The 21,599-nt window shown below is 47.6% G+C and overlaps 1 protein-coding gene across 2 annotated transcripts in view; it reads left to right on the top strand.

The window, feature by feature from the left end:
* The window catches only part of LLGL1 (LLGL scribble cell polarity complex component 1), a 542,661-nt gene that overhangs the window by 268,024 nt on the left and 253,038 nt on the right, over positions 1 to 21,599 (top strand). For both annotated transcript variants that reach the window (XM_086940821.1, XM_086940820.1), the window contains exons 8-10: positions 13,376 to 13,430; positions 15,773 to 15,927; positions 16,062 to 16,279. In XM_086940821.1, coding sequence (XP_086796947.1) covers positions 13,376 to 13,430; positions 15,773 to 15,927; positions 16,062 to 16,279 — 428 coding nt within the window. The remainder of the gene's footprint in view (positions 1 to 13,375; positions 13,431 to 15,772; positions 15,928 to 16,061; positions 16,280 to 21,599) is intronic.

The following is a 21,599-nucleotide window of genomic DNA, read 5'->3' as shown; positions in this document are numbered from 1 at the left end:
CGTGTGTCGTACTATAATGACGACTAAAGCGTAGGATAACCTCATAGAGGTAAACTGATCACTCAGATTTAGTGAATTTGACAGGACACGAATAAGCTCCTATATAGATTGAAAGCGGGTACCACGCCTTGGTCACACCAGGTTCTCAAATAAATAGCAGATTTGCGATGGGGACTTGTGATGAGAAATAGGAGACCGTCTGAATCAATTCTCTTAAATGTCCTGTAGCTTTGGTAATATCGATGTTTAACTTCTGATATATATACATGTTCTGATTTTGAAACGGTTTAAAATCCTGTCTCGCCTCCCAGTTTCATTGCGTAAATTGTATGATAAGAGCGCTAAAGTTTAAACGCGTGCTGCACAGATTGCAGTGAAGGGGTCTTTCTGATAAGAAGAACCTTCCTTCGTTCCCGAGCGAACGTCGATCAAAATGGATGCAAACTGGAGGCGAGACACAGTGTTCTAGGTTTTCCGAAACAGCAACTCCTAAAAATATGTCAGTCACTGGTGTCATTTTTATCGACAATCTCAATAGCTTGTGAACTGTTGTCATAGCGTACATTGGTATTGTTTTTACAGAGATTGACACAGTTATGCTTTCCTAGATCATGACCTACATTGACATCGCTTTTGCTGGTAACATTGTTGTTTGTTCATGGATTGTGACATACATTGGCATTGCCGCTACCCGTATCATCGCTGTTGTGCAAGCATAGATTTTGACATACATTGACATTGTATTTATGAGCATTGGCATTGGTATATGTGTGAGAAGTTAGCCTGGCATATGATGTTCACTAGTTCTAGTGGGCACCTTGCACCAGTCTAATCAACCCTTATTGATGGTGGTTGTAAAGTCAACCTTATAAAAAGCTATCCTAGTGGTAGCATGGACCAGCAGTCATCAGGCTAAGACTTCAGAGAGCGTATTAAGCAAGTTGTTTTACCAATTATAATCCCTTGAGTACCAAATGAAAGGACACCACACAAGGTATATAGCAAATATTTATATATTTATTCTAAACACAACGCCTCTGCACTCTTTATGAGATCAGAGGTAAAAGTACAATACAAGTTATTCAATTAGCATACGATAGTTGCACAGTATACGTTATGCCCTAGGGGCCTTACAAACCATATACTAAAATAGTGGTATAAGAACCACGAGAGAATTAGAAAGCAGGTCTGGGGCCTGTGGAATCGTTTGGGCTACTCTAAACAACCAAAGGTTAGGAAGTAGGAGGTTCACGGGAGACGCGTGCAGTGTCTAAACACAGCCGCGGGTTGCCATTGACTTTCTATGGGAAACGAAGAAGTTACAAATTTACAATTTAAGGACACTGCTGGATGGACTACGATGGAACCCTTTTAAACTAGGATACTTTGAGAGTCAAGACCCACGGGAGAACCGGAGTACTCGTGTTGCCTCACCCAGGGAAGCCGGGTGCATAGGTGTCGGTTCGTGTCTGGTTTTGTTGTCGTTTTCAATGGAGAGCTGCAAAGAAGTGCTGCAGACAACCAGAGGAAAAGTGTCCGGGTGGATCCAAGGGTGGATCGAAGATCTGTAGAACTTGAAAGCAGGAGGGACAGAGTCTGGGTCACTTGCCAGTGACTAGGGCGGCGATAAAAAGATGCCACCAGATGGGTGATTTCAGGTGAAAATGTGAAGTTTGTCTCTTCAGCCAGGAGGCGTAGACTATGACCAGGAGCTGGATTCGAGCTGTCCCACGAAGGATCTAGTTGACTGCGGTGTCTGTATCCGGACTGGACCCAACAAGCCTTGGCAAACATAACCCACGCAGGATGTCGAGATTGGCTTCGGTGCAGACCAGCAAGGTCTGAGGAACTTCTCCTTTGTAAGGAAGATGGAGCAAACCTGGAGCAACCATGAAAGCAAGTTGGCTTCAAAAGAAAGTCTTCGGGGGCTCACTAGCCAACGGACTAGGAACCGCGAAGACGCATCAAGCTGAAATGCAAAAAAGCAGGGCCCACGGGTCACTCGTGGAGTGGGGGACTCTGAGCTTCAGTGCAAATGGTGCTCTGGTCTGGGGCTTCAAGCACCCCAATGCACAACTTCGAGTTACCTCGTGAAGTGAGTGCAGCTTGCAAAATGCAGGATGCCCAGGAGTTCCGGTCCCACGTCTCTCGTGTCCGCCAAGGGTCTCCGCTTTGCTGTGAGCGAAGGTCAGGGTCAGATGTCTGGAAGTCCGTGTCCTGTGTCGCAGATTCTTCGGGATCCGGTGGGAGCCTTGAAAATGCAGACCAGCAAAGTTGCTGTTGGTGCCTGTTTGAACAGGGTGGCCACTCCTTGACCACAAGGGAGATGTCTTCCGTCTTCCAGTCGAAATGGAATGTCGAAGGTCCAGGATTTATGTTTCAACGTTTCGTCCAGGGTAATCTAAAGTCCTAGTGACTGGGTTCCTATACTTATACTAAGTTTAGGGGCTGGACTACCCTTAAGGTCCCTCCTATGGGTGGACCTGGGAAGGGGGTGGTTACACCCCTTTCCCTTTGTCCAGTTTCGTGCCAGAGCTGGGGCAGCGTGCCCCAGCAACCGGTTTGAACTGGGAAATGCATGGAGCACCTAGTGTGCCCCAGGCAGTGTCTGGAAAGAATTCACTAAATGCAGCCCTCCCTGCCCCAATACCCAAACACCTGTCCGGGGAGGTGCCAGCACCTCCTCTGAAAGGAAACCTATTATCCAGGCCTCCCCTGCCGGAGATTCGTCCAGCAACAGGAGGTCAGACTCGTGTCTGTGTGGTAGCAGCATCCATTTTGTGATGCTGAGGCTCTGTTTAACTTTAACGCTCTGTTTAACTTTAACCGGGTAAACCAGTAACTACATGTCTTCTCCCTCTAGAATGGTGGAATGTGGCGGGGGGGGCGTAGTATTCCAAAGTGTTTGGCACCTTACATAACATGTTTTGATAAAGCCAAACCAAAGTTAGCATTAACCGCGAGGATTATAATGCACTTAAGAGTATATGGTATGGCTATATCATAGAATAGCTATAAGGAGATGGTCCCGAAAGCTGCAGAGGGGCTCAGCTCATGCTAGGGCACCCTCTCACATAAAACCAAGCACTCTGCCTCCAGGATTGTTAAGGCCTGCCATAGGAGTGACTTGTAGGTGTATATGTGTCTATATGTATATATAGATATAGGTATACCATATCTAAGTTAGGGGTGATTACACCACCTTACCCACCTGTGGTGTCAGTTTGGAAGGCAAACCAGGGGTGGCACAATACATGCTGCACCCCCTGGTAGGCCTAGGGTGCACCTATGCCCTGGGCACCTATGTTACACTATACAGGGGCTCACAAAGGTGACCCAGTAACCAATCTGGGATGTACCTAGAGTACATGGTATCAATTTAGAGAGAGAACAGCTGGGCTCTGGGCCTGATTAGCAGATCCACAGCCACACTAAAGTCGAAAAACCAGAGAATCTGAAAGAAACAGGATAGTATTAGATTCCTTACCTTAGAATATCCCCAGGCGTCAGACTTGATCCGGAAACATTTGCGTAGCAGTACCCCTGCGCGTCGGTAGGCGTCTGCGGTTCCGCATCCGTCGTCGGCGTCGTTTGCGCCGGGATGACGTTGCCGGAGTACTTCGACGCCGCCCTCGCACGCTGACGTCCGTTCTTCTTTTTTCCGCGCCAGCTAAGCGCAGATCCGGAGAAGTAGTACCCTTTAGTCATTTTTTGACTAAACTTTTGATCTTTTTGATCTGTTTTTCGAGTCGATTGACTCAGACGGTGCCGGTAGGGATGCCTGGGTTCAAGCCCTGCTCCAAGTGCAGCGGATTGATGTCGGTTACCGACCCCCATCGCTGGTGTCTTCAGTGTCTAGGCCTCAACCACGACGACCGAGCCTGCTCCGACTGCCGGGCCCTGACTTCAAAGGCGGCTTGAGCTCCGGCAGTCGGCCCCGTGCCGTTCGAGGTCCCGGTCCCGCAGGAGGTCGAGGGACCGGTCTCTGGGTCAGAGCCATCATAGCTCCGAGAGTCGGCATCGGTCTTCGGGATCGAGATCCTCGGGTAAGAGGCATGAAAGGTCGGAAAGGCGTCATCGCTCTTCCGACCCACCCCACCCTGGCGCTCGCGCGACGCGGCCGGGGGTTCGGTTGACACCCAGGCGGCTCCGACGGAGTCACAGGCGTCGCGGCCTGCCCCATACCTTCCGGTCCCTGGGAATGACGCGACGCCGGAGGAGATCGAGCGCTACCTCATGGCCATGAGGTCGCTCCCTCCTCCGCTGGATTCCGCTGCGCCTTCGGGCCCAGCGGCCCCGGCTGGGGGGGGCCTAGCGGGTCGGGTGCTTCGGACCCGGCACCGCCGGCGACTTCGGTCCCGGCGTCGCAGGCCCTCACTGGATCCGTTCCGGATCCGGATCCGGGTCGTCGCGGGTCGACCTCACTGGCGCCGGCCCCTAGGGTGTCGCCCCCAGCGCCGCCTCCGGGCGACGCCGTCCCCGATCCTACCCTCGATTCGGTTCTGGCGCCATATCGGCGCCGCTGGACACCGCTCTCGACGTCGCTTGGAGATTTTTACTTCAACGAACCGGCCCCATCCTTTGAACCTGAATACCAGGAGATGGGTGACTAGGGGGATTGGGAGGGGTCTGAGGACTCTCTGGCACGGGAGTGACTGTCTCAGCAGGACCGGACAGGTGAGCTTGGGACTGCCAGTGGGCTGGACACCTCGCCAGACACTGGTTTTGGGATGTACGGCATTACAACGCGGGCTTTTACACCACATGCCGTTGCAACGCTGTTTTTACAACGCAAGTCGTTACAACGACTTGCGCTGTAAGGGCTGGATAGTGGAATAGTTTAATTTTCTATTCCAACTCCAGCCCCCCACGTTACAGTAGGGATGGTGTTGGAATAGAAAATTAACTATTCCCTATCCAATAGCGCCCTCCAGCGCAAGTCGTCGTAACGACTTGCGTTGTAAAGGCAGCGTCGTAATAGGTGCGCGGGGTAATGCCCGCGTTAAGGATGTTTCCCCTGGTTTTGTGTCTCCTCCCACCGTGGCTTCAGAGGAGGGGGCTGCCTACAGTGTGGTGCTGATGCGGGCAGCCAAGGCCTTGGGCCTGGAGCTCCCCATCGCGGCCGTGAGGACTAACCACCTCACTGAGGTCCTTAAACCGCAGTCCAACTCGGCTGAGCCTCTGCTGCCATTAAATGAGGCTTTGTCAGACGTTCAGCCTGTAGATAGGAACGTGGCCAGACACCACCGCCCGGCTCCGGGTGACCCTTGCTTCCTGTCCACCCACCCCACCCGCGAGAGCCTGGTCCTCCAGGCCTCCAACTCCCAGACCGCATTCCCGACGGCCCGCCCGATCGGGAATCCAAGAGGTACGAGCAATACGGTAAAAGTATTCTCCTCCCTGAGTTTGGGACTGCGGTCAGTCAACACCTCGTGCCTCTTTGGCCGCTACACCCACTCTCTGTGGGACACGGTTGCGGGTGTGCTGCCAGAATGTCCGGCGGAGGTCAGGACTAAACTCGCCCAAGGCCTTGAGGAGGGTCGAAATGCAGCACTGTTTTCTATCCGGTATGGGCTGGATACCACCGACTCACTGGGCAGGGCGATGGCAACGACGGTGGCGATTCGTCGCCACGCTGGTTGAGGTCCGCCAACTTTTCAGCCGATGTCCAGAACACTCTTATGGACATGCCATTCGATGGCCGTTGCCTTTTTGGCGACAAGGCAGACCATGCGCTTGAGCACTTTAAGGACTCCAGGGCTACGGCCAAGTCCTTGGGCCTCTCGACCCCGCACCAGCAAACGGGTGCCTTTCACTCCTTTTGTGGCCAAAGAAGGGGCGCTCCCACACGTGCTGCCAGCCACGCACTGCAGACTAACATCCAAAGCGGTGGCGGCCGTGGAAACCGCCGTGGCGGTGGTCGGGGACAACGGCGAGGCCAGTCCACACCTTCCCCCGCAACATCTGCCTCTAAAGCCTCCTAGTCCGTGCTTTCAGGCCCATGTGACGCCAATGGGGGCAGGGTTCGCTATCACCACTTCCACTGGCGCACTGTCACTTCAGACAGGTGGGTGTTGCAAATCGTCCGAAGGGGCTACTCCCTCCCCTTCGAGGCGACCTCTCCAGCCATGCCACCGCAATACCACTGCGTGTCGGGGGACCTCTTGCAACTTCTGCAAGAGGAAGTTACGGCCCTCTTGGCCAAGGGGGCCATCGAGCGCGTTCCTGGGCCGGAAGTAGGGTGTGGTTGTTACTCTCTGGTACCCAAGAAGGGCAAAGGGGGCCTACGCCCTATCTTGGACCTACGGAACGTCATCGGCTTCCTCCGGAAGGAGAAGTTCAAGATGCTGACACTGGCTCAGGTCTTAGCTGCCCTGGACCCGGGAGACTGGATGGTAGCATTAGACTTGCAGGAAGCTTATTTCCACATTCCCGTCCTGCCGGCCCACCGGCGCTACCTGCGGTTCACGGTAGGCCACGAGCACTTCCAGTTTACCGTGCTCCCCTTTGGCCTTACCAGCGCCCCACGGGTGTTCACGAAGGTGATGGTGGTGGTCGCAGCTCATCTGCGCAGGTTAGGGGTTTCAGTCTTCCCCTAGGTCGACGACTGGTTGTTGAAGGCGGGCTCGCCCCAGACCGTCGTCAGCCACCTCCAGACAACGGCAGACCTCCTGCACCAGCTGGGGTTTTCCATCAATGTGCCGAAGTCACACCTGTGCCCCTCTCAGAGGCTCCTCTTCATCGGAGCGGTTCTTGACTCGGCGCAGTTTCGGGTTTATCCTCCCGAACAGCAGGTTTGGGATATTCAGGCTCTGATTCCAATCTTTCAGCCTTTATCCCGGGTCTTAGTCAGGTTGACGCTGCGACTTCTGGGGCTGATGGCCTCCTGCATCCTTCTGGTGCATCACGCCCGGTGGCGGATGCGGGCTCCGCTGAAGTTTCAGTGGGCCCAGCGTCAGGGCAACCTGTCCGACCATGTCCTGATCTCGGAGGGTACTGCGAGACCGCTGCAGTGGTGGCTCACGGACCGCGATTGGGTCAGCGGCAGGTCCCTCTCCTTACCCCAAACTGAGCACGTAGTTGTGACGGACGCGTTCCTCCTAGGTTGGGGAGGCCATATGGGAGAGGCAGAGATCAGAGGCCTCTGGTCTCCGGCGAAGTCCAGGTTCCATATCAACATTCTGGAGCTGAGGGCGATTCGTCTAGCACTGAAGGCATTCCTCCCCTCTGTCCGGGGGAGTGTAGTGCAGGTGTTCATGGACAACACCACCGCCATGTGGTACTCCAACAAACAGGGTGGGGTGGGGTCGTGGACCCTCTGCCAGGAGGCTCTGCGCCTCTGGCAGTGGCTGGAACATCAGGGCGTGACCCTGGTGGTTCAACACCTAGCAGGTTCTCTGAACGCCAGGGCGGACGAACTCAGCCGATGGTGCATGATGGATCACGAATGGCGTCTGAACTCTGACGTGGCGCAAGGCCTCTTTCTGCAGTGGGGAGAGCCTTGGTTAGATCTATTCGCCACAGAAGAGAACGCGCAATGTCATCAGTTCTGCACGTTAGAATTTCCAAGGCGGCACTCGCTCGGAGACGCTTTTCGATGCAAATGGAGTTGCGGTCTGTTGTACGCCTTTCTGCCTATACCACTTCTGCCCAGAGTGCTGAAGAAGATCAAGCGCGACCGAGCCCAAGTTATCCTTGTGGCTCCGGACTGGGCACGAAGGTACTGGTATCCCGAGCTACTCAGTATGTCTGTCGGTCCCCCGGTTCGTCTGCCTCTTCAGGAGGACCTTCTATCGCAGCAGCAGGGGACGGTCCTCCACCCAGACCTGTCCAGTCTCCACCTACATGCTTGGAGATTGAGCGGCTGCAGTTGAGGCCATTTGACTTGCCTCCTGAAGTCTGTACTGTGATTCTGGCAGCCAGGCGTCCCTCCACGAAGTCGATATACGCCTGCAGGTGGAACAGATTTGTGGTATGGTGCACAGCATAGGCTGTGGATCCTCTCTCTGCCCCTCTTTCTGAGGTTCTCCTCTTCCTTCTTTCTCTTGCCCTGCAGGGCTCTGCTCTGGGCACTCTCACGGGCTACCTTTCTGCCCTTTCAGCCTTTTTAAGGCTACCTGATCCGCCATCTTTGTTCAAGTCCCCAATTGTAAATAGGTTTTTGAAGGGCATCACACACATGTTTCCCCCTGTTCCCTTCATGATGCCTCAGTGGGACTTGAACCTTGTTCTTACCTATCTGATGTGCGCTCCCTTTGAGCCACTTCATAACTGTCCTCTTCGCATTCTTACTCTGAAGACTGCTTTCCTGGTTGCCATCACCTCTGCCAGGAGCGTGAGTGAGCTCCAGGCTCTTTCTTCCAAACCTCCTTTCCTTTCTGTCCATCCGGACAAGGTTGTGTTGCGGACAAGACCCTCTTTCCTGCCTAAGGTCGTCACAGCCTTCCACATCGGGCAGTCCATCACCGTGCCCACCTTCTTTACGCCTCCGCATCCCTCAAAGGAGGAAGAGCGGCTCCACCGCCTGTACCCAAAATGTGCGCTCTCGTTTTATCTGGATCGCACACGCCAGTTCCGGGTGGATGACTAACTCTTTGTTGGTTACGTGGGCGCTAAGAAGGGACATCTCTTGGTGGGTCGTGTTGTGTATCAAGGCATGCTACTCCTTGGCTAAGAAGGATCCTCCTGTTGGGCTGAGGGCCCATTCCACTCGGGCCACGGCGGCTACTACTGCCCTGGGTCGGGGAGTCCCCTTGCAGGACATTTGTCAGGCAGCTACGTGGGCCTCGCTGCACACGTTTGCAAGACACTACTTCCTGGACAGTCCAGTCCGGAGGGATGGCTTCTTTGGCCGTTCCGTCCTCCAGGACTTTCTGGTGTGATTTTTGGTTCGCAGACCCACCACCGGGGGTGGTATTGCTGGGGATTCTATTCTAAGGTAAGGAATCTAATACTAACCCGTTTCTTTCAGATGAACAAGTTACTTACCTTCGGTAACGATATATATATATATGGAAGAAACAGTAGTTAGTATTAGATTCCTTACCGGCCCACTCATCCTCCCCGTTCTGCGAACAGATATCTAGGGTTAAGGTCATCCCCTTTCAGAGCCCTAGTTTCAAGGCACCAGTGTTGGTTTTTATCATGGCTATGCGTTTCTGGCGCGGAAAAGCTATGTAAAAGAATTGGCGAGGGCGGCGTCATCCCGGCGCAAACGACGCCGACGACTGACGCGGAGCCGCAGACGACGCCTACCGACGCGCAGAGGTACTGCTACGCGAAAGTTTCCAGATCCAGTCTGACGCCTGGGGATGTTCTAAGGTAAGGAATCTAATACTAACTACTGTTTCTTCCAGATATATTGTTACCGAAGGTAAGTAACTTGTTCATTACAGCAAAAAGTTGGGGTAACCATAGGAAGCAGACCCTACTCTCCTACAATATGGGCACAAGTTATGGAAATTATTGGCATTGCATTTAGTGATATTGCCATAGTCTTGCCTGCACACATCATGGTACTCATTGCCATCGTATTTACCCATTCCAACAGCCTAACAATATCGTGAAGGCTTCCTTTGCCCTTGGTAAGCTAAAGATCTCTGGTAATTGGGCAACGTGGACAGTGGCATCTTATTCAAAGTGCTCTAGTGTTAGGTGAGCATGCAGTAGATACACAGCCCCAAGTGTGAATTGTCTTCTTTTTGGGAGCCCCTGGTGAACCGCACAGTGATCACTCTTGTACCAATAGCCCATTGAATTCTGCATCTTTACTCTCAAAAGTAAAAAGTATTTTGGGGCACAAGCATGAAAGTTACATTTTGCGATTACCAAATAGCGATTTTTTAAGAAATCGCTAATTTGGTAATCTCAAAATCCAATGCATCAAAACAGGCTGCAAATAGCGCTTCTCTAATTGCAATTTTTTAAGAATCGCAAACACAATTAGGGAATTGCTATTTTCTATTGTGGCTCCTTTCTTTCCTATGGGCCTCAAGGTCCACAGGTGGGAATGGTTTTCCACTGCCTAAATTGCGGTTACTTAATTGGTAAGCACAATGCAAAGACAAGGGGTCCGGGGTCCTAAGGCCCCCCTGAGGCGCACCTTACAAAAAACAGGTGCAAGTATGCACATATTAGCATCCACGTCAAGTTAGTGTTTCCTAAATGCACATTTCGCATTTAGGAAAGTCTTCTTGTATAAGCATTAGGGAATCACAAAATAAGATTCCCTATTTGCATTCTCAATTTAGGTTATCGCAAGAAATTGCGAGTCTCAAAAACTTTTATGCACTGCAAAAGGCCATTTTGCGATCGCAAACGGCCGATTTTTGCGAATCGCATTGTTTGTGATCGCAAAATACCTTGATGCATGTGCCCCTAAGAGTACTTTGCATGTGCCCCTAAGAGTACTTTGCATTGCAGGGTCTTTTATTTTTTTTAAAACCTACTGGAGAGGTAAGGCAGTCGCTGGGGTTTGGTTTTGTGGCTTAGTTCTGAATTTTCAGTTTCCAGCTGCCACCATGTGTATTCTTTAGATAGTGAAGTCCTGTTTTGCACCGTACAGCGCTTATAAACTTATTTCACCGTATGCAGCAGAAATATACTTAATTAAAGTTGAAGCTTCCAAGGATATTTTCATGTGGCTGTGGGCAAGAGCAGGGGCGGCTGGTGACATTTGAAAGTGGTGTGGCGTAAAATGTTTGGTCTAGCGCCCTGACTGCATGTGCCACCTGTTCCAGGCTGAACTTTGAATTTCTCAATTGTCTAAAAGAGTTGGTTAACCTAAACACTCTGAATATGCACTGTGTCCCACAGCTGTAATATTTTATATATTGTGCCTTGTTTTGTTACTGACACATTCTATGATTAAACTGTGTTCAGTGCTCACTGGGTGCAAAGTGAGTTCCTGTGTGAGTTGAAGTACGAAGTGCCCATTCGACCTTGTTTGCAGACTGAATAAAATCTGTGAAAAGTACGTCTGTGCTCAACTATGGCGTTGTCGTTCCTTTGTGCCTTAGATTAATGTACATATTATTCATCTGATTGTGGCCTGTGTAGTCATTGGATATACTGAAAGCGTGAAATGGGTGGCCCAGGGACACTCTGCATGTGTCCGTGTTCTCATGTTGGTGTTCAACGCCTCGTCAGGGTTAGTAAGCGCTGCATAAATACAATTCTGGGGTGATTTACACTGCCCCCTACAGAACGTGATTTGCAATTGCAGCCTTTCTGTATAGTCATCTAGTTCTAATGCGGAAGTTGGCCCACATTTTAGTGAAGCAATGCTTGTGGTTCATCGACCCCCACACTCTTCTCCAGTGATGTTTATGAAAATAATTTACAAAAATCACCAGTTGATTTTAAAAGCATGTTTTTCTTTCTGGCTTCCAGCAATTTACGGGCCCACAGACGGGCGTGCCTTTCCACCTGATAAAGGGAATGGCGTCGACCTAAATGCTAGCGACCAAAATATGCTAGTCATTAAACGGGCGGGACTTGCAAATTGTGTAATGCTATATTTACTTAACCACATGGCTGCTGGGCGTTTTCCCCCCCTGTGTTGGAAAATGCCATTTTAGTGGCCCCATGACGAGCTCAGCTCGTCATCAGCACACGACACCCGTGGGTGATGACGAGCTGAGCTCGTCATCAGCATCGAAAGGGTTAAAAAAGAATTAAACCTACATCTGGCTTGCTTGCTTTTTAACCCGTTTCTCCAAAAGTGAAAGTTACTTGTGACGGAACACAGTGAACAGCTAGGTAAGCTAGTTAACGCTGTCATTTTGTGGTCAGCCAGGTCATTCAATTTGGGACCCCTGCGTGCAGTGGTGACACTGGTAACATGACCCTGTCCTTTGGGTGTATCACTCTCCCGCCTTTCCAGCCCCTCCCCTCAAAGGTTGGCCGTAGATCATGGAATATCTGTGAGACATCTGGCAGTCACATTTCAGCTAAGCTCACCAAACTTCGCAAGCAAAGGGGCGCATCATTCAATTAGCGCTGCGTCACAGGCGTAAATGAGCTATGCTTGGAGGCACAAAGAGGTTACCTGCCCCACTCTGGCTACATTACATGTACAGAGTGCTCTCAGATCATATAGAAAACCTGGAAGCACATGTGCCCCTGGTCCAATCGTGTTAAAATAATGTGGCCCATTACTGTGTGATGCCGTGTGTATTGTAGAAGAGTGTAACCACTCAGACACGAGGAAGGGAGGGAGAAAATCATTAGAAAAGCCATTGGGTTGGGGAAATACAACGTAAACACCCTTTTTCATAGTTTGTGACGAGGCCGGGAGTGCCAAGGGGATAGCACAACATTTGCAGACACCCCAAACCGTTCCAGCACCTACTTGGATAATATCAACTTTTGCATATCCAGCGCCACTCCCAAAAACTGACAGACCAGGTATTTTCACACAGTGTGCTAACAACACAGAGAGCGCGAGACTCTTACTTTGAATTTTTTTCGCAGGAAATGTTGGATCTCGGATCGCTCTAATCTCTCTACAGAGTCTACTCTACACTGACTAGTGTAGTGAGTGACTACACACGATGAGTCCAACTCCAAGTGAAGTCCACGACGACGAGCAGCAGGCACAGGCAGCAGACTGTCCGGTGTGTCAGGACTCCAGACAGCGTGCGTCCCTAAATGGCCAATCACTGCATGGCTTCACATGAAGTCACACAGTGATTGGCCATAGAAAGTGCGGATGCGGCAGTGTGCCACCACCCACGTGCGGCACCCAATAATGGATTGCTGCACGGTGGACAATTGGGACTAACCAATCCTGGCGCTGCATGCAGCGCCAGGATTGGCTAGGGGGGCACAGATACCATTCGCCCTTTTCAACCTCTCTGCTGCAGCCCTGGGGGTGCTGTATGAAACCGCACCCCTTGGGTCCCTCTCTAAGGGGGAAGAAGTAAGCGCATGTGCGGGCTGAATAAAGCCCAAAAATACACATGTGCAGTTTGCGCACTACTGCTGCAGCTGAGTGTGAACTGTCACTCAAGCTGCAGCAGCCCAGCCCAGCCCTACCCCCTGGCGCCTCGCACTCTGATATTGTGTCGGGACTCGGGCGTGAGGTGAGAACAGCAATGTCCTTACTGACTGACTGCAGTGTTGGCTTCTTTGCAGGCGTGGTGCGTGCACGCCACGAAGCTTAGTGGGGCTACGCCCCAATGGACGCACCGCGCCTGGGCGAGAGAATATGTGATCTGGATTTACTAAGTTGATATAGCTGATGTATGCAACTGATTAATAAATGTGTACAATTTACCCTGTGGAAAGGACTGTGCTGGGCTTGTCTGCCTCTAGAGCTCCACGTAAGTGCCACTTAAGCAAGGAGTGTTCAGACTCTTATCTTTTCCTTCAGGTCCATTTCCCTGCAAAGCCATCAACAAAATCCAGTGGCGAACATGTTCCTCGGGGTAAGTTGGACTATGCATCCATTTACTGCATTTTTTAGGATCTGCCAAACAGATCTGCTCCCAGTTGGACAATAGTCAAGTGATTGGAGTTGAGCTGTTGCGAGTTGACCACCTCTTGAGCAGGCACCACCTGAAATGATCAACCTGACTTTAAGATCCCTATGACAAGGAGATGGAGAAATAGCGACAATGTGTGTGGTTTTGACTGTTTTATTTGCATAGAATGAACATTTGTGCTGGTTTTGTTCTAATAAACATATCCTGGCTAAGTGAAGCGCTCAGGCTGTGTGACCCATTACTGTAATCGCAGAGCACCTAATCGCTAACTTTGTAAGATTTCTCTGAAGGGGTCACCGTATTTATTGTATGCTATTGCGACTGAAGCCTCCTTCAGTTGCATGGGTGTGTGTGAAGATTTGCACTTGTAAGATCTTGCAGCATATAGCGGGTTCCACAAATGGAGTTGTGCACCTCCCCTTTGGGATGTTAAAGTATGTTTTTGGATGTTATGTAACTGGGTATTTGTATAGTGCAGGTTTCACCACTTACTTGTTCTCCAACTTTGTGCAGACCTTGATCTGCAGTTGTGATTCATCCAAAGGATGTTCTCCACTGGGGAATTTTGTTCCTGAACCACTGTGGTTGGGTAGTGTTTAGGGTGGGTGAGTCACATGGTGGTGTTCCGTAATGGGTGAATTTGGGTGAGTCTTTCAACCTTCCATCCTAACTGCTTGAATGTTCTATGTTTAGTGAGTTGTCTTTGAGGGTTTGCAGTGAATGTTCTTGTTTTCAGGCCCTCCACTCAACTGTTTAGATATGAGAGGTTGTTGCAAAGGGGTAGTTGGTTTTGGGCCCGGCCAAACGATTTAGTTGCTGCATTTCAGTCCTTCTGGTGCAGTATTTATCAATTTTCTGTTTTTCATTAAGACCATTTTGTTCCTGGTCTAGTTTCTAATGGGAACATGCCACTTTGTGCTCCTGTTTTGTGTCTCATCATAGTTTGAATAGGCCTGTCTCTGCATTTTCTTATTCTGTTTGGAATACTTGGTCAGAGGATTGCTTTTTAAAACGTCATTTTGAATTTTAAATTGAAATACAGTTGAGCAGTACTTTCTTTTCAAGCATAGTGCAAATAATTACAAAAATAATGCTGCTCTTTATTACAATACGGGTTGTTTTTATAGCATTCCCAGGTCAGTTGTAGTATTGTTTGAACACTTTAAAGTCTACATTTTTATTTTGGTTTTGATTGGGCTTCCCGGTTAGATCAGTGGCTAGTTACTGGGTTCTGAAAGTTGTGGATAATTGATAGTTGCTTAAGAAACCTAATATAAAACACTCACAATGAGATGGCAGGAATGTTTGCAATAATTCTAACCACTGTCAGTTGCTCAGGGAAGCATTCCAACCCTTCATTCTTTTGCCCATCATACCACCTCCGAATAGATGCAGCTGTTCACAAACCAGTCTTGCTCAGGCTCCGGGTCCACTCTGAAGCAGAACGCAAGTAACCCAAGGCCAGTTTCAGCCGGATTGTCCCTCGTCAACGATGGGGTGGCATGCTACCCCCAGTGATGCCAGTGGTTCGACAATTTGCAAGCATTTCCTTCCATGAGCTTTTGTGTTTTAAGCAACCTAATAAGGCATTGAGGCATGTCTTTATTTGAGGAAGTCATTCATTAGGAAGTTATTCACTGCATGATTGGAGCACCTGGTTCAGTGCATATTTTGAAACTGTTGGGTGTGAAGATTTTAGGAGCAACATAATTCTGCAGGCATGGAGTGGTTGGGCGGGTTGCTTGGTTGAGGGCATTGATTAGCTTTGTAAGGTACATGGATTTGTGAGTATTGGTATCTAATTTTGTTGGGTGTCCAAGTCAGAGTTTGAGGTCTTATTCTTTGTATTTTCTTTTACCGGAGCATATAACTGAGAATTAGGTGCTTGCAACTGGGTGTCCTGACATGTCTGAATGTGGCACCGCATTCAGTGTTGATTAATTGGTGGCTCGGTGGGGCTTTCCGTTCCATAGTGTTGTGTAAATGACTGACTGAAGCTTTATTTTTCATGATGAGCAACGGTTACGTTAGATATCAATTGAGAATGGTTAATTTGGCCTCTGATTTAAAAAGTAAATAGCTTCGTGTGTGTGTGTGTGTGTGTGGTGTGTGTGTGTGTGTTTTAAAGCTATGTAAATTGCTGCACTTAAGTCCTGACGCCCAGCCAAAGCTTTTCACCTCTTATTAGTTAAATATGACACATTTCTCTGCATGAATGTTTTGGATCCACACTATTTGGCGACTCATCTATTCATTCTTTGTCACTTGTTTTCTTCCGGCTTTAGGAATAATTTCATCATATTCAGTGGGGGCATGCCTCGGGCCAGCTATGGCGACAGACACTGTGTGACAGTTCAGCAGGGGAAGTCATTGGTCACACTGGACTTCACTTCTCGCGTCATTGACTTCTTCACCGTGTACAACACAGAGGTAGAGGAGGGTATGCAGTCTGCTATTTGGAAGAACAAACCTTGTTCTAGCCTTCATTTGTGCCAGCTCAATTCTTACATTTGATTTGTCTCAGCTGGTTTCTCTGGTCCTCCTGTTTATGCTTCCAGTTTTATTTTTCTACAGAGTTTGATGAACCAAGGGCCCTTGTGGTTTTGGTGGAAGAGGAGTTGGTTGTGATAGATCTGCAAACTCCTGGCTGGCCCACAGTCCCTGCTCCGTACCTGGCTCCTCTGCATTCCTCTGCTATCACATGTGCGTATCACATCGCGAACGTCCCCCTAAAGTTGTGGGAGAGGATCATCACTGCTGGCGAGCTTCAAAACCCCCATCTCTCATCTGTGGTAAGAGCTAAATAGTAGGCCTGTTTTTAACTGAAAATCATTAATTTTCCTCATGTTTGGGAGGAGTCCTATGATTGAGAGATGTACTGTACAGCTGCCCTGTTGGCAGCCTATTCAGAGTGTCTTTCCTACCCTCTGCCATGTCTATGTGGTCAAACTTCCAATTAGGCCCTGCCCAAATGTGCTGTTTTGTCTTTGTTCTAAGAAATATTTTGCAATGTTAAAACATTTTACATTTTACATTCTACATGTACTTCTTGGAGAAGAACTCTGGCTTCTGATTTCTCCTTCGAATCAGAATAGGTGAGGACTGGTTAGCAGTGCCTAAGGGTATCTAGAGTTTACTGGACCCCAGTTGTAGCAATTGAGATTTTTTATTATGGTGTCCAGGATTCCCTGTAATATTATCACCCCAGATTGAAAACCAAGTCCATTCTTCAGCACTGAACTCTCAAGGTAGTGACACATTCTTCTGGGAGGTAATCTGGGTAGGAGAATCAGAACTTTGTAATACATGTATTAACACTCATTAAATCCTTCTCCAGTCAGTGTTTTTACATTTTTATAAAGGAAAGTCCTTTATTGACCAAACAGCTAATTACTCCACAGATATATGCAGATAACCAAAGTGTGAATCACATAATCTAACCATATTGCACAGTGCGGAACTATATCGTAAATCCTGTATTTGTTATCTATGAAATACAATATGACAATTTGCTTGACTGTATGGCCCAACAGTTATAACTAGCAATACAAATAACTAGGCATCTGGATATAACAGAAACTCTTACCGATCAACACAGTGAGGCCAACAGACTTTGTCAAGATAGTCACAAATCATAAAGAAGGCTTACTAACCAGAGCCCTAGGCCTCTACTTAAACAGGTCAAAAAGAACCTTCACGTAAGTGTAATTCATTTAAACATTAGAGTCTATCATCTGAGAGACCACTAAAACCATTCTGGTTCATATTTCTCTTGGCACTAATTTCCTAGCTTCTTCTGTGACCCACAAACACATAGTCAAACGCTAGATTCCAGCCAATATTTTGCAGCAGGTCCTGTCCTGCTCCAGCATTCTGTTCCTGATGCGAAGCTCTAGCCACAAGTACCAAGTTACCGAAGCTTCCTGGACTTCCTAAACTTGGTCAATCACTATTCCTTCTCCTTCCTGAACAGCAGTGGTCTCCTTTTGTAGGCTGTATTCTCTTGCAGGGCTTACTTCCAGGACCTTTTTTCCACAGTGAATTGACCTATTCTCTCCAGGCAAATGCAACTCTCCCAACAGGAGTTAACCACGTCCCTTGGACAACTTCTTAGTCCCCATGCCACTCAGCTGATAACTGAACGCCAGGTTCTTCTTCTTTGGGACACCGACCAGCACTCTCCTTTATCACCAGCATGCAGTGACCCCTTTAGATAGTATACAGCTGTCCATGCAGGTGTTTTCCCCGGCTTTTTCCCACTTCGTGAGAAAGCGAACAATCCAAGATCCTGATTCTGGAGTTCAAATATTTCCATCCCACCCTGGCGCTGGTCTTTGAAAATCCTGGCTAACTGACCTTAGTTCATATGCAGAATTTATCCCAGTTATGTAGATGTGGATTCCAGAGATCCAGTTCTGGAGCTGGTTTCAGGCAGTTTTCTGACATTTTATTTATTTCCCCCAGACTGGTTTATCTAAAATCGACTATTCATATTAGACAGAAAAACGGGTTAGAGCTGATTGCTCCCCGACTGGGCAATAGGAGGATAAGGCACAAAAGTAGAGATCTTCCCACTCAGCTACTCCACAACACTGTCTACAGTAACACTTTGGGGGGGGGGGGGATTAAGCTGAAAGGGGTAGGAACTATTCTTACTTGTCAACAGGACCTCTGTCTCTTTTGTTTACTTTCACAAGAGCCAAGTCTACTTCAGAAGATTCTCAGGAATGTTCTTATAATCTGGATCCCTGTCTGGCATGTTCTCTCTATCGTGTGAATCACTCCTATGCAAGCAATCAAAGATGGATTTATGTCCCCATATAGTAAAATGAAAGACAGTCCATTCTAATCTTCACCCACATGCAACATGTATAGTGCCCCTGTAAGCTACCCAGTGCTCCTTACATATCTATGCATGGACAGCTGACTTTGCATTAAAATACAAGTAACTCCTATACAATTTTAACAGAGCTTGAAGTAGGTGAAACTAGGCTGCTTCCCATCCTAGCCGAGGCAAAAATTCCAGTGTTCCAAAATTGAAAAAGTGGGACATTTCATTGGTTAGAGCACATTTTTCTGACCTCGTGTCTTAAAAGTTGCCTCTATTATCGAAGATGGAAACTGAGTTAAGGTCCAGTTTTGGATAAATATATCCTACTTGGTGTTTGTGATTGGTCCAGAATACGATTTAAAATATTTTGTGAAACTGTACGGGAAAAAACAAGGGTAATACTTGAAATAAATTGCATCTTGGTCAATCTATAAAGATCTGTAAACTGTCTGTTCTTTGAAGTCCACGCAATGCACCATAAGGGGTTATTCATTCAAGAAAATATTTTGTATAATATTCTGTAAGTGGACAAACCTGAAGCCTCTCAATTTATTAAATTGTAGTCTAATTAATTGTATGGGTTTATAATTAACTCGACTGACTATAGGGAGGAAAACGGTCTACTGGGTGTGACACAAGCACCACCAAAATTAGAGCAACTACAGTTCACCAGTTTTACATAACTTGTCCAATCCCGGGCTTGAGTATGGTTTCCATCAGCCCACCCATTTGGCGGAACTTCGTCATCTGGAAAACCAAGAGAGAGGGGTCATCTATAGCCAAGATGGTATAAAGGCTAATGTACAGAAGTACTAGACCTCCTACTCTCTGAATGTTTCAGCCACTGTGTTTGTTTAAGCCATGTGAGGACTAATGGAGTGCAGTGCAAATGATAAATGTGAGTGTAATAAAAATGACTAAGAGGACAAAAATATGTTTATTGGGAATTGTCCTAATGCCATGTGATAAAAACCGCCTGATAGTTTGAAATAAATTGAACTATCTTTTGGCTAAAAGTGAGGTCAACATGTTTCAGCCGTTTGGATAATTAACCCGGCTTTCTTCAGGACCGTATAAGTGAGGTGTGCTACTGCAAAAAAATCATAAGTGAAGCAATATTTCAGCATTAATACATTTCAACAGAAGAGAAATAGATCAGTGGTTGGTTATCACCCTACCAGACATGTATCCCATGTGTGTGTAGTTCAAGAGCTATTTCTTCTTCCCTGCAACAAAGAGGAATGCTATCAGAAATAAAACAACTCAACTTGAGGTGGTGAACGGAAAATATGCTCCAAGAACGGAGGTTATTCATGTCACTTAGTCGTTAATACATTGTGTTCGACTTTTCCCATTTGTCACAAGGTACTGCTATGGGGAATTATAATTTTAACAATTAAAAGGTACTCACCCTGCTTTTTGTGGGGGTAAGCCTCACCTCACCCGGCAACTGCTCGGTGGCTGAGGCCCCGCTCTAGTAGTGAGAAGAAACATGGGGGGACAAAAGGGTAATTTCATGATCCAACTTAAATGCCCTTAGTAAGCTCACACAGAAAAAAACCCCATCATAAAAGACCACAGACTGTCATTCACGGTCAAAAGCAGCTACAGACTGACATCCACTAAAGAAATTACCTCAATCGAGCCAACGTTTAATTGTGCCAAACTATGTGGGTACAATCAGAATTGGAATGAGTAGGTGTTATTGGAATATTCCTTCACAAATAGTTTAAATCCGATATTATTTGGTGAAGGCTGAACCATATTTGTGACGATCAAATAGTTGTTGAAAAAATCATCAGCAAAGTACTGATGTTAAACTTACTTCAGTAGTTAATGGTACTACTAATGGTGCTCAGAATTTAGGAATAATTTGTTCTGTCAGAGGTGGTAAATTTCAATACTGCTTCTGTATTAAAGAAGCCATAAGGCAGAGCGAAATAGGGTTCAGAGACTGGCTAGAACACCACGACCACAACACCAAGCTCTGAATGCATACTGAAAAGCAGTGATCAGGACTCACCTTTCCGTCGGTACCTCGTCGCATTCTGCGAACAGTGTGGGAGGTACCGACGAAGGAATTGAGTCCTCTTTTATACCTTTGCTGATTTGCTTGACGATATCTCATTAGTTAATTAAGCGGACATATCCCGCGTTTTTGTGCAACAATTGCGGCTTGTATCTTATACGTTCCCTTATTGGTGCGAGTGACGAGCTTGCACGATCTTGCGACCCCTTAAGCCACTGATTTCTCTCGGGCGTTGTTTAGACATACATTGCGCATGCGCCTGTCTCGCGCCTCGCTCTCATGCAATCTTGGTTGAGACTTCGTGCGTTTTGCCTTAACGCTATTCCAACGCGCCTGCGTACTAGACAGTATTCGTGCGCGTGTATTGTCTCTGGTAGAATACAGAGTGGCAGCGGCAGCACAAGTTACGGCATTTCAGCAACAACAACTAGTGTATATAAAGCATGAGAGGACTCATTCCATATAAACAAAGTGTATATATAAAACGGAGTGTATATATAAAACACAAGGGGACTCGTTCCCTATAAACTGTTAGTATTCTTCTTCGAGTGGTGATCATTAAATTACTCACTAATCTACTTCATTAATTATTGTGATAACCAACCCTTTCTCTGTGTTAGATACGATCAGAGTCCAGACTTCAAAGCAGACCTGTAGGAGGTGCTAAAAACGATTGTGTGAGACAATTCCGTCCAACCCAGATATTTGTATAGGAATTAATATTAGTCTTTGAGATAAACATCAATTATGTGTTAACTAGCTGCAAAGAAGCTGGTATAATCACTCAGTGTAGATGTCCTAAAGAGCCAGCAGGTTTCATAATCGCACTGACGTCTTCAGTGTCCACTGATGCAAGGGACCGGTATTAGTTGTTAAATCTTTAATAATTAATATGTATAAAGTATTGATGACAAATATATACTAATGTTTTGAGACCCAGGAGTATGTCCCTCATAGGCTATATATCTATAAGATCACTTACTGGGTTGCAACGATATTCAGGTTAGAGTTGGCACGTTGCAAGTGCAAATGATGATTTCAAGCACTAAATTTGAGTCTGGTTTGGAGTTGCTGTCTTTTTTTATAACAGTTATTAGACATATCATGTAGAGCTCAAATCTGGACCCACAGAATGGTATCATTCAAGCCCTCTGTGTCAGTCCTGAGTTTGAAGATCCATCTTTGTTCCCTTATAAACAGGAATCTAGAAATGTCAGTCACATGTTGAGGAATTATAGGGTGTTCAAATATC

Source organism: Lissotriton vulgaris, chromosome 10 (assembly GCF_964263255.1).
Source record: "Lissotriton vulgaris chromosome 10, aLisVul1.2, whole genome shotgun sequence".
Lineage (NCBI taxonomy): Eukaryota > Metazoa > Chordata > Amphibia > Caudata > Salamandridae > Lissotriton > Lissotriton vulgaris.
Note: the sequence above shows the minus strand (reverse complement) of the source record. Positions and strands in the feature narration are given on the sequence as shown.